The 13,383-nt window shown below is 36.5% G+C and overlaps 1 protein-coding gene across 2 annotated transcripts in view; it reads right to left on the reverse strand.

The window, feature by feature from the left end:
- Nucleotides 1-3,093: 3,093 nt before the first annotated feature.
- Nucleotides 3,094-13,383, reverse strand: part of Vegfc (vascular endothelial growth factor C) — a 94,560-nt gene continuing 84,270 nt past the window's right edge. For both annotated transcript variants that reach the window (XM_005066687.4, XM_021225213.2), the window contains exons 5-7: nucleotides 10,447-10,553; nucleotides 9,833-10,166; nucleotides 3,094-5,758 (exon numbers count right to left, since the gene is read on the reverse strand). In XM_005066687.4, the coding sequence (XP_005066744.1) occupies nucleotides 5,644-5,758; nucleotides 9,833-10,166; nucleotides 10,447-10,553 (556 nt within the window). In that variant the 3' untranslated portion in view covers nucleotides 3,094-5,643. The remainder of the gene's footprint in view (nucleotides 5,759-9,832; nucleotides 10,167-10,446; nucleotides 10,554-13,383) is intronic.

Consider the following 13,383-nt stretch of genomic DNA (forward strand, 5'->3'; position numbering starts at 1 on the left):
GATTCATAGGAAGGGTAGAAAGGAGGAGACAGGAAAAGAGAAGAACCTTATAATTATATCTTAATTAAATAAAGATAATTTAAAAAATAAAGCCTAGGAATGAAGGTAAGGGTATGACTTAGAAGGTTCAGAGAGCATTCCAGCGCAGTTCATCTTGAGTTATGTTTGTATTTAGGTCAAGAGTATGACATAAGTATATGTTTTTTTTCATTAAACTTGGTAAAACACTTGTAGATGTGTTGCCATTCAGTCTTTGCTCTAAGTAAAATGGCTGGACCATTGGGAACTAAAAGTCCTTTCTCTTTGTTGATGGCAGTGTGGTGTCCTTCTGCAGAATCACCAAACTATGCATGTTTGATGGGAAGACTTTAGTACATCAAGATTTTGGCATAATTGTAGATATGTGGTGTGTGTGTGTGCATGTGAGAGAGAGAGAGAGAGAGAGAGAGAGAGAGAGAGAGAGAGAGAGAGAGAGAGAGTAGTAGTAGTAGTATTTAGTACCTTGAAAGGTTTGGTTAAAATAATTTAATAAAGAAAATGTGATGTTTTATAGGAGTGTCTAGAAAAAATAGTTGACAAAGGGCTTTTTTAAAAATCCCCCAATAACTTGACACAGGAGAGTTTTATATTAATAGTAACAGTAATAATAATAATAATAACAATGATGATGATAATAATAACTACAAATCTGCATTGATTAAACCAGGGACTAACAGTCTGATTCTCAATCTGGAAGTGTAGAATGGCACACATAAGTCTGACTGTAGGTTCATAAAGAATATGATGAATTACAGACCACCTTTCCTGTGTTTTTGTGCTGCTGTGCCATTGCCACCTGTGTGGTGCAGTGAAAGGCTTTTACTGGTTCCTGGGCACAGGTGTTTTACTCTAAAAATGAGAGGCAATCCTCTCTAATTATTAAGAACCCCTTCCAGATCTAACACAAATTTCTGAAGTTATTTCAAGAGCAGAAAGAGACTGAACTGAGTGGTGAAATAAACTACACCATGCAAAACCTCTTCAGCACATTGAAGCCTTAGACTCATGAAAGACAGAATAAAAATACCCACTATGGCTAAGATAAGCTTTCTCTATGTGCTCTATAAAACAAATTGTCAGTCATGGTTGTCTACCGTGTCGTCACAGGAACAGAGAGCTTGTTGTCTCATTCATGGGAAAATAAGTAATCTAACATGTTAGAAAAAATCCACAGTGAGATAATGAAGTTCTCACATGATTTCAGCTTTTACGTAGAAACATCTGTCCTTAATATGTGTAGGAAGAGATAGTTTAGCTTTCCCACTGACCTTCTCAGAAGCAAGTCACCATTAGGAATGATAGGAAATGAAATAGCATTCAACACATCCACATGGAAACTAGAACTGAATGTATTTCATTAAAATGATCTTTCTGTGCTATACTTCAACTTTTATTGAAACAAAATTTTTTAAAAACCATGATGGTATTTCTCATTCATGGTCCAATTCAAAATTTTTGCAATAGAAAAACATACATTTTTTTGCCATTCTCATTCTCAAATTCCTGAAGTACTTCTATGCATCGCAAGAGTTTGTTCATCTTCCCAGTCCCTGTCTAACACATTAGATGTCTTTAATTTTTTTAATTTAAAATCTAGTGCATTTACTTTTTCTTCGTTTGCCTTCCTTATTCCATCTTATTTTTCTGCTCCTTTATACTTGCTTTCTTCTTTTCCTCATTTCCTCTCTCTCTTCTTTGTTCCCTTCATTTAGGAACAAGTTCAAGGTCACGTCTCTGGTACTTTAATGATTGTGTGTCCCATGAGGAGTATGAACTTCCAAAATGCTGATGTTAAAAAATTATGGAGGATATTGAGGATCTTTCTACCTTAATCATATACCATCTTCTGGCTTCTGCAGGCACTTGTGTGTATGTGGTGCACACACACAAATTTTAACAGATTTTAATAAAAAAAACATGAAGCATGAACTGGAAAGTAAATCATGGCTTTCAGCCCATCTACAATCCCAGCGCTATATAAAGTGATGCCACTGTGTCAAGACAGGTGCCCTCAGTCATATCATTATAGTTTGAAGGTATAGTAATATTCTCAATAAAATTCTGTTTAAACTGTGTATATCTATTACATATAAGAATAATTGATTTTCAGAGAGATTTTAATTAATACAAAATGGCCATAGCAGCATACCAAAAGCATTGCTACAATGACATAGCATGTGCTGAAACCTCCAAAAACGGGTTCTCTCCTTTTAATGACAGCAAAGCAGAGCCTGGTGACACAGAAAGTGGGAGGTGAAAGAAGCCCAAGGTCAACCTCAACTGCAGGAGACCCTGTCTCAAAAACGGTAAATAACTAAAATAAAAGCAACGTGTTTTGCTTTGTCTTCTTTTGTTTTCTAAAGCAATCCTCATACTATATCTCAGGCTATCCTTGACCTAACCGTGGAACAACACCCATTGGTTGAAAACTAATAGTAATCCTCCTGACTCACCCTCCTAAGTGCTGAAGTTACAGGCTTGAATTCCTGTCTTATCACTGAAAGTAAGTATGAAATTCTGTAAGTCACTACATATAACGAGTTGTTTTTCAGGCAATCAATCAACTTAGATTTTTGATAGAGGTTTTCATTTTGTCTTAGTTACTTTCCTGAAATCAAACATTTATCATTATCTGCTGTGTACAGACCTGTCTTGGGCCTGGTATATAATCCACACTGATGAGTCAACCCAACAAAACTTCTGAGCATTTTATTCCCTATACTTGTAGATTTGTACATGCCAAATCCTGCTCAATGCCTAACCAAATTCTATGGTCAGAATAGCAGACAACAGCAAGAGATCAAAGTCAATTTCTGTTTCAAAGCCCCTTTCTAGAATAAGTACCAGTTATTTACATTTGGTTGAGGTCTGGAAGAAGAATACAAGAACACATAATGTCATTCTACAAAACTTGAATGGTTTTGATTTGTAATATATTTCTAAAAAATTTCTGCTTCTATCTGCGGCAACCATTGGCATTAAGAAGGCAGGAAGAATGGTGCCTCCTAGCTACCTACATTACTCAGGATTAAAGAGCAAATTAGAAGGACAACATAAGGGAGTCAGAGTTTTTATTTATAATGTCATATGTGAAGCGTTTAAATGAAATTCTCAGTTCTGGTTTTGATTTCATCATCTCTATAGTCAAAACAAATTGTAACATTAGAGCCAGGCCTTTAAACACAATTTTAATCCGGCTCTTTCCCTCCAAAGTCTAATGTGCTGAGACTTGGGGAACTTGGTGATTTTCTTAGGGACATAAGTATGTCAGAATTTAACATGGTTCATGATTTGCAATTCAGTGCCAAATTAGATTAGATTCTCTTACCATAGCATGCCTCTTTAAAGCAATAATTTGTCATCTCTGGAGCAAAAAGATCCTGGCTCCTGTAAATGAGCAAGAGTTACTTCCCAGTTAAAAAGGTAACCAAGGGAACAGAAATTCAAGTACACTGATAAGAAGTATTATAAACGTGTCATTGATTTTCTTAAATAGTTGAGTACCTTATGTGCAGTCTTTAGAAGATTAAATAGTGTATTAATTCAGAACATACGAGAACACATAAACTCAGAAAGTATATTTTGGAATATTAGCTAATGAAAGCTCACACTTTGTGGACAGTAGAGTCACACAGAAAAGTGTGACTCTGAAGATTTTCCAGATACCTATCTGCATGTTCTAGGTTGATGATACTTGGACCATGAATCAGTTTCTCAAAGCTCTGGTATTGTGGTAAAACTATTATGCTATGTGCACTCTCACCTGGAACATCTAACTCTTCTCTCCTCCTGAGTTACATTCCATCAGAAACAATGTGTGCAGAGAAATGCTTGAGTTCAAGTCAGTTCACGGCCCTTCCCCTTCTTGTATAGCATGTGCTGAGGAATTTCATCTTATATTCACACCCTTCAACTCTGTTCTAAATGATGCACTTATGGAGGAAAGGGTATTTTAGACATTCTAACACTGGAATCAGTTTCACTGAAATGGTTTGTAAATATTAAAACCTCCTTCAAAAGCAATCTAAAAGCTAAATCTTACACAACTGCTTAGCAAAACATTTTGCCTTCAGCCTTTTAGACTGAGTATACAATATTAGATTTCTGGACATGAAATGTTGTTTATAAATTTCCCAAGTTGTGGATATATTAGCTGTTGCTGTGAGTTTCTAGTGTTTTCTCAACTTTTATCTTTTGGATCAACCATGGTATCTTGGGATTCTTTGCAGAGTTTAAGAACATTCTCACTCTAATTTCTAGCTTGTTTTTAAATCACATGTGTGGATAATCTAAACAATTGTTCAGTTTTAGCCCTAGTCCATCTATACTGATGGCGCAAAAAGCCCATTTATTACAATGTGTTGAAGTGGGATTTTTATGGCCCACATAAAATTGTTTGCAAGCTTCCATGGTAATGTATTATCTTTGTCTGTGCTACTCTTGCCTTTCAATCAAAATTATTGCTTCTCAAGGGACAAATAAACTTTTTGTCTCTGAGATACTTTTGGCTTTAATTTTTAGTTTAGTGATTTTTTTATTGTTTTGTTTTGCCAATATATTTTAAGAAACACAAGATTTAGATTGATATTCAAGCTAATACATAACAGTCCTTGTACCGTGTTCAAACCTTCCTTAAAAAGCCTCTGGAGGTTTACCCAATGAAGCTAAGATTTTATTTCCTAAAATAGCTAAAATAGTTCATATATCCCAAATGTGTGAAATCTAACAATGATTTTCCAAATGGATAGTAAGGGAGACATGATCTTATTTTTTCATTTTTAGAATAGGAATTGATAAATGATTTGGATTTGGCTGAGTTTCAAAGGTGGAGAACATTGGATGAACATGGATCACACTATCCTGTTGGTTCAAAGAGGATGACTGTGGTGGCATTCATGATTTTCTTTTTTAAAACAATAATTCACTTGCTTTAAAACAAATAGTAAACATTCTGATGGTGTCAAATTGATCCTTTTCTCTCCCTCTCTTCCTTTTTTCACCGAAGTGAAAAACATAGGTCTCATCTAGTGTATCCAGACTGCAAATGAATGCAGCAGTGCCCATGATATCTGCTTTGAGGCTGCAGGGGACTCTTCACTTAAATGTGGAAGACAACTCAGAAATCTCTGATGAGAGTGTTTTGAAAGATGACATTTCATTTTCTAAAACCGGACTATAATGTAAGATGGCAATGGACTGAACGCCGCAGTTTATAATACAATTTTCACTTTATTTTAAACATAGTTTGCATGTTATAAAAATACTGATCACAGTGAGCTTTACCAATTGTTATTGCTATAAAAATGAATGCAGGAACAATAGATTTAGTGGAAATAAATTATATAGTCATTCTTTTTATCTTTTTCTTTTTTAGATCACAAGAGGAAAACCTCAGCTGTCTGTTCACTGGTAGAAAAGCAGTCTTTGAAGAGGCCTTTTCACATTGACTGCCAGTCCATTCCTGCGGCTATCCACACGGTTCAGGAAACACAGTCGTGGGCCTCTGTTACCATGGTCCCACAGAGACTTTCTGTGTATGAACAGTTCTAATGTGGCAACAGTTTTTCAAGACAGTAAAATGATGAACTGAAAATTGGTATGATCTTAGTTCATATGCGGTCTTTTCCAATATGATGGGACACAGCGACACACTTCTTCACTAAAGGACAGTCCTGGTTCACAATGCTTCATTCGATTTGTACATGGTCGTCTGTAACAACTAGAAGAACAGAGAGAAACACATATGGTGAAGACCATCGTAGCGAGTCATGATGCTAAAAAAATCAGCTTTTATATTTTCTCACGTTTAAACCAGGAAACATTACTAATTTTCTTATAAATGTGTTTATAGGTTTATAAATGTTTACGTGTGTGCTTAGGGTTACAGAACTGTAGAGGAATGGAAAGGCCTTTAAAAACATGTCTCACTTGCTGACACAGCCAAGGAAAGATGGGCTATTGTATTGTAAGCATCAGTTCTTTTGAAGTGCCTTTGCTGTGTGGATAAAAGTAACATAAAACAGGAATTTTGAAAGTGAATATTTAAGGTCTGCTGATTTCCTGTGATCACATAAGCATGGCAACGTTCACAAAAGTCTGGGATGGGACCCAGACATCCAGGCAATTAATCCCATCCAACTTGGCAAGACCTTAGTCTTTAGTGAACAGCCCCATCCACGTTCACTCTCGAGTTTGTACTCTGCAGCTGGCTGGGTGATGGTGGGTAACTCTTCCTTCTCCACCTGTGCTCCGGATGGTGAGGAAAACATGAGCTCTTAGGGGCCCTTCTCCATCCCCACAAGACTTCCAGTTACTGGGAGCGATGAAAGGAAAAGTTACCCATCATTTCATTTTTGGAAGTTCTGTTTGCTGCAGTGAATTGACTCTAGCTTTGAAGACTGTCACAGGAAGTGAGTATGCCTCCTGGTGTAAACGTTTCAAATTTCATCCCACGTGATATAGAAAGAAAAACATAGGCAATTCTTTTTGAAAAACAATATTTAAAACTGCTAATTTCATTCACTTTATCTTTGACAACCTCATGTGTGTATGTAATGCCTCCGAATTACTCTCTCATATTTTACTCTCTCTTATCTCCTTGCCACCCCCAACAACTCCTGCTCCTCCCTACCAGTGCCTCTCACACATTCATGACTTTATTTTGGTTTATGAACTATTCAGTTTAATTATGGCCAGGAAAGTGATTACTGGACTGAAAGTAATCACTTTCAGGGAGGGCAAGTCATGAGTGGGTATACAACAGGTGGCAATAAGTCCTCTCTCCCTGGATGATCAGGAACAAATACTTCCTTAGTGAGGGGCTGTGTCCCCTTAGCCTTTCCTCCATCTTGGCCTGCATAGGTCTATTCTTGTGTACAGCCAGTATGAACATCTGTAACTATGAGCTCATGATTGTGATAACTGTGTTTTTCCCAGAAGTTTGCAGCTCTTTGCTCTTTCTTTCTAACTCTCATGTTCTTTCAGTCCTCATTTCTGGAATGTTCTCTGAGGCTTAGAGGAGGATGGTATAAATATCTTATTAAGAACTTTTAAAATATCCATAATTGCATAACAAATACAATTTCTTTATTAGAAAAGCATACGATCCTCAGTGGTCAATGACAGCTGATAATTAAGGTAGGAAAAAAATACACCCTGCCTTTCTTCATTGGAATAAATATTAAGTGGCATATATATATATATGTATATATATATATGTGTGTGTGTGTGTGTGTGTATGTGTGTGTGTATGTATGTATGTATGTATATCTCTTTGCTCCATCCATTTGACACCTTAACCTCTAGAATGATAAACATAGAAAATGGGTACACCTTGAAATGGCTTTTGAAGCCTATTCCATATGGTGGAATGCCTTGCTCAGCCTTGATGCCTGGGGTAGGGTGGGGGGGTGAAGGGTGGGGGGCGGGGGCAGCCCTGCCTCAACTGGGTGTGCCAGGCTTTGTTGACTCCCCATGGGAGGCCTTACTCTTTCTGAGGAGTGGATGGACTTGGTTAGGAGGAAGTGAGAAGGAGGGGGAGAAGGGGATGAAGGAGCAACTGTGGTGGGTATATAAAAATGAATAAAAATTTTAAAAAATAAAGAAAGAAAAATGGGCACATAAAGAGTTGCAGTAAGTATGAAGACTTAGCCTAGAGATATAGTTCAGCGCTTGGAGTATTGTTCCATGACCACTTGCCCAGGACACTAGTTTCAATACCAGAAAAACAGGAAATGATTTTATGAAATATTGTATCTTTTTAAGCATAGGCATACGGATGTAAATATAATCCACTCAGCTAAACACAATTCTCTGTAGAATATTATGATGTTTGGCTAGTCTATAAGCAGTCAAAATAATTCAAATTTGGTAATATGTACTAGATCATTGAAAAAATGCCTCAATATAGAAGATGGCTTAATCAGATTTGTTTAAATGTAATAGCTGTATTCTTTTAGATGTAATATTTTATATATTATTTTGGAAATATCCTTTGGTAAGTAGAAAATGAACATGCAAGTAAAACTGGAAAATGTGTACTATTCAAAGTGTTTTTTTTTTACAAAAAAGTATTACAATTCCTGTAAGAAACTCTGCAAAAATGCAGGAGGAAAAAGTATAGTCAATGAAATACCTGAATTAAGTGGTGCCCCATTATGCAGTAACTACAAATGACAGATCTTCAGAATTTAAAGTTAAAATGACAACACAAACTCTTGAGACACAATAGATAGGCTCTACTTACTAAGGTACAAGACAAATGATAAACAGTCATGAGGCTACAACATTAAAAATAAAATGATAATGGCTTTTATTTTAGATGTTGAAAGGGTATTGTCTGCCCATATTTAAATGGTGGATGGAAGAAGATATTTAATAAAAGAGAAAATATAGTGAAAATCAAGACACTAAAATATTATGTACTATGACAAGAGAAACGGACCAGAAAAATGGTAACATTAAAGACACAATAGTTCTCAACCTATTAACTGTGGCCAGATATCCTGTATGTCAGGTATTTACATTATGATTCATAACAGTATCAAAATTAGTAATAAAATGGCAACAACAATAATTCAACAATTGGAGTCACCACAACATGAGGAGCTATAATAAGGGTGGCAATATTAGGAGGGTCGAGAAACATTGCTCTAGATAAATATGATGATCTCTACTGGATCTAGCAACTCGGAAGTAAAAACACAGTTTAACACAGAGACCTCTGCCAGGCCATAGTCCCTGCTTAGATTAGAGATGGTGGAGCGGAGAAAGCCAACGCCGTAGGATGTGGAGCAACTCTGAAAAGCATCATGAAATGTTCTCAGTGTCAAAGTAAGAGCACAATAAAGCAGAAGAAACCTGTAATCTTCATACTGAGGGAGAAGGAAGACAGAGCTAAAGATACTGAAGTAACTTAAGCAGAGGCTTGGCTGCTGGACAGACACTGGAAGAATACAGCCATAGACAGGTAGGCTTTGGCCCTGCAGGCAAGTCTAGGATCAGGCCTATGTAAAGTATTCCTCCAGGTTTCCTTCAGTTCCTGCCTCCAATTTCTGCCTCTGTTTCCCTTGTTTGTAGTGCAACCTGGAAGTCAAATAAACCCTTCCTTTTCCAACTTGCTTTTGGGTGTGGTATTTCATCACAGCAACAGAAAGCAAGCTAGAACATTTATCTAGTTCTCATTAAGCATCAAGTACAAACATTTCTCTTGCAGATAAAATTCTGAAATGTACTACCGTGTTTTATTTTTAAGCCTGAAAATCATACAATGGAGGCATTTGATCCTAAACTACATCTGGAAGTATAATCTTTGGAGGCATCAGACATAGACTGCTGAATGCATTTCTAAAATAATAATAGTACATCCCCTAAGAGGACTCATACATGACTCTGTTATATTAGTTTCTAGGGAGAAGATTTGGTTTTGAGTATATTCTAGCTTTCTTTTGTGCTTTGATGTGCCTGTGTTGCTTTTGGGATTAATCAAACCTCGAAGACCAAATGTGCTGACATAACCGTGAAATCCCTCTGTTCAGTAAACTGAGGCAGGAGGATGCTGAATTCTAAGTCAGCTCTATATAATAGAGCAAGTCAGTCTCAAAGAAGCTAAAAATTTACAAAACTCCAGTGTCAAGAAAGAATAGCATTGATTTAATATCTGTATTTTTTCCTCAGAGGATTTATTGGCTTCATTCTTATAAGCAGTTACTTGTTTGGGTTGAGAAAACAAATCCTGGTTGAGAATGCTCTGTTTTCTGGAAGTGAATTAGCACTATTTACATAGACTGCTTACCTGCATGTTTGATGGTGGAATTTCTTCCCTTTTAAGAAGCATTTCTCTGTGTTTTCTGTACATTCACAGGTACATTTTTCAGGATTCAGGGGTCGGTTTCTAGGACAGGTTCTTTTACATACACACTGGCAAGTGTTTTCATCAAATTCCCTGTTGGCTCCACACGAGCTAGGGAAAAGTTTGTTTTTACAGACACACTGACACGAGTTTCTGTCTAGTTCTTTGTGGGGTCCACAGCTGGATGGCCGAAGACCCCCTTTGCAGACACACTGACAGGTGTCTTCATCCAGCTCCTTGTTGGGTCCACAGACATCATGGAATTCATTGGTTGAGTCTAGAAAAACATAGGACGTATTTACTGGACCTTACTTGGCTCAGGATGTGGTATAACATACATGCATTCAAAACATCGTCCCTATTGACTTTCCACTAACGGAATACAAACATGCCTTTATATAGAAGTTAAAAGTAAAATGAAAGGAGGCAGCTAATATCCTACTTTATACTCCTTTCAATGAGTGATGAGCAGACTATTGAGAGAATTTAATATGAAAATGCATTGATAAAACTATATTAATGTGAGTCTATATACAATGAAGTGTTTAGTAACTCACCATCCTCAGGGTTTGAATAAAAGATAAAATCCTGCTGAGCCAGGCATCGGCACATGTAGTTATTCCACACATAGTTTGCTGGACAAGTTTTGTTGGCTGCTTGACACCTTTGGGGGAGAGAAATTGAAAAGGAGCTGAACAGCAGTGTAACTGTCATATAGAAGTTTGTTTCTTTTCATGTGGACATCACAAATCAAAACATGTATACAGGAAAGCTTATAAATACGTAAGAATAGAGCAGATGAACCAACAGGGTCTCCTCTCAGACTACTCCAACCCGTCTCCTGCCAGGTTTTAATCTCAGTTTGTGCTCATAAGTTATAACGTCTAAGAGGACTCCTGACTTAACCTTCTTAAAGGAAAGTAGGCTTTTTGTGTAATAACATAGTGTTTTAACTTACTAAAAAAATGTAATGATGCCTTCTGTATTACCTTGTAATTTTCTTTACCAAATAAAAGATATATGTCAGGCAACTCAAGAGGACATTTGATAGCTTTTCTCTGAATGACTTTTAGTTACTGTATAATATTTCATGAAAAGATGTAATACAGTTTATTTCTTATAATAACAATTTAGGTAGCTTTCAGATTTCACATTTACTATCTTATTTCTGAAGCTTAGATCCCACAGCTCTAATATCTCTTGACCAACGCATAATTACTTCCCATTCCACCAAAACTATCGAAGAGCACGGTTCGTTGTAATTTGGTTTTCATAATCATCCCCTTCCTCATTTTCTTTCTTCTTACCTGCTTTTCCTTCCTCCCTACCTCTTTTCAATGTTCATAGTCTGTTTTAGAAAAAACGTATGAAAAAACGGCCATCATTCAAGGACTTAAATTACTCCTTGGATGCTCCAATTACCTTGCACTTAGCTAACAGGAATCCATTCATATTAATGACTACAATATTGGGTACTTCATTGTGATAGACTCAAGTTACTCACTGACTCCACCTAGAGTGAACTAATCTTCACAGGGCCATATTATTGTTTATTAGTAGTAGTATTAGTAATACTACTACCACCAACACCGCTACTACTACTACTTTGGAAAATGATATTTAGAAGCTATCATTTGGGATTGCTTTCTGTGCCATTAGATTGAATTTTTTCTAGATATTCTGAGTTACATGTAGTATATTCTGCAGGCTTTTCTCCTGACTAATGTCTATCCAGAGGCTTCCTGGCTTTGAATATTCTAACTTAGAGAACATGCATTAATCTTTACTATTTGACTTGTCAACAGACATTGGTGTGGGCATGAAAGGGAAATAGTTATTAGATATCACACATCATATATTTAAAGCAATATTATAAACAATAGTATGTAGTAGAAGAATGCTCAATGAATTCCCAAAGGTTACAACACAGAAATAGTCTGTGAACTTCTTTAAAAGTGCACTGGTTGCACACGCCTTTAATCCCAGCACTTGGTAGGTAGAGGCAAGTGGATCTCTGTGAGTTCGAGACCAGCTTTCTCTACAAGAGCTAGTTCCAGGACAGTCTCTAAAGCCACAGAGAAACCCTGTCTTGAAAAAAAAGTGCACTGTAAGTGCTAACAAATAGGCCATGTGCTTTGGATGCTGCTAAGAAGAGTTACATAGATTGCTCAATGTGAGTGTTTTAACATCTAAAACACTCTCAAAAACAGCTTGAGAACTATTATAAAGCTATACAAGCAATTTTGAATTGTGTTTGTTTGGAAGTAGGCCCTCACTATGAATTGTACGCTGGCTTTGGACTTGTGATCTTGGCCTCCCTGGTACTGGAATCACAGACACCCATCTCTTTGCATGTCTACTATTGTTTGAGCATCACCTCTGATAATTTACCAGTGTTTTCTTTTCCAGAAGTCTATACCAACTCTAAGGAAGGGTCTATTTATTCTGTTCAATATGACAGTTTGTCTAAAAAGTCCCATATGTTTCAGCCACATCATCACCCTCTGCAATTGCCATTCATGATTTTAACTTTGCTAATTCCTCCCTTTACTTCTCCCAAGGGTTATGCTTGGCTCCTTTAGGTTGGTGGGGGAGTCTATTATAGGGTGTTTCTTGATTTAGTTTGACTTTTTTCTCGTCATGTTATTCGCTATGCCATGGCAACTAAGCCTCTCATGGAGCATGCAAAGAGTCTAGTTGATAACCTAAAAGGATGTGTTAATAGCAGTGATAATTGTTGGATGTTCATAAAACTGTTTAAGCATCCTAGACCCTATCAAAACAGTTTTATTTCTTTGAGTTCAGACACTATAATTCATGGTAATTCCTCAGAAATATGCTCCTGGGATAACTGAATTTTTCATTTAAAATAGTATTAAAATGCTTGCCATATACATTTTCTAGAATAAGTGATCTTAAGCAAGATAATTATGCATGTATTCTCAGGCAAAAAGAAGAGTAGTTATGTCCAAAAACAACACAGGATAGCTAGGACTTCCAGTCCATATGCTTGACTTCATACTAACAAATCCCAGTAAAATATTTGGCCTCAACAATCTTTATAAAAATAGCTTCTTGCTTTTTCCAATGAATGCTACATGCCTTTTGTTCTTAGTCTTAAAGATTTAACATATTTACTTATGTGATAATGAGTTAATACTATCAGAAGTGTATGTTCATTCTGCTCCATATCCCCAGTATGCTATTATTTTTCTTAGTATTTTTGTTTATACATATCAGTATCTCTTCTTGGAAAACAACCAAAAGCAAAATCAACAACAAGGCAACATGCTTAAATTTTGTGTGTTCACTTAGTATTTCCTGGAACATGTCATAGTCTCCTAAAAAAATTCAGTTAATTCTAAAGGGAAATATCTACCTGCTACATTATTCTGCCATTATGGTGGTTTGAAGGTAAGGTTCCCATAAGACACAGATATCTGGTTACTTGTTCTCTGCATTTGGATTTTGGGAAACATGTCTGTGGCTTGCTA

The sequence above is a fragment of the Mesocricetus auratus genome, unplaced genomic scaffold (genome assembly GCF_017639785.1).
Source record: "Mesocricetus auratus isolate SY011 unplaced genomic scaffold, BCM_Maur_2.0 Super-Scaffold_100026, whole genome shotgun sequence".
NCBI classification, from domain to species: domain Eukaryota; kingdom Metazoa; phylum Chordata; class Mammalia; order Rodentia; family Cricetidae; genus Mesocricetus; species Mesocricetus auratus.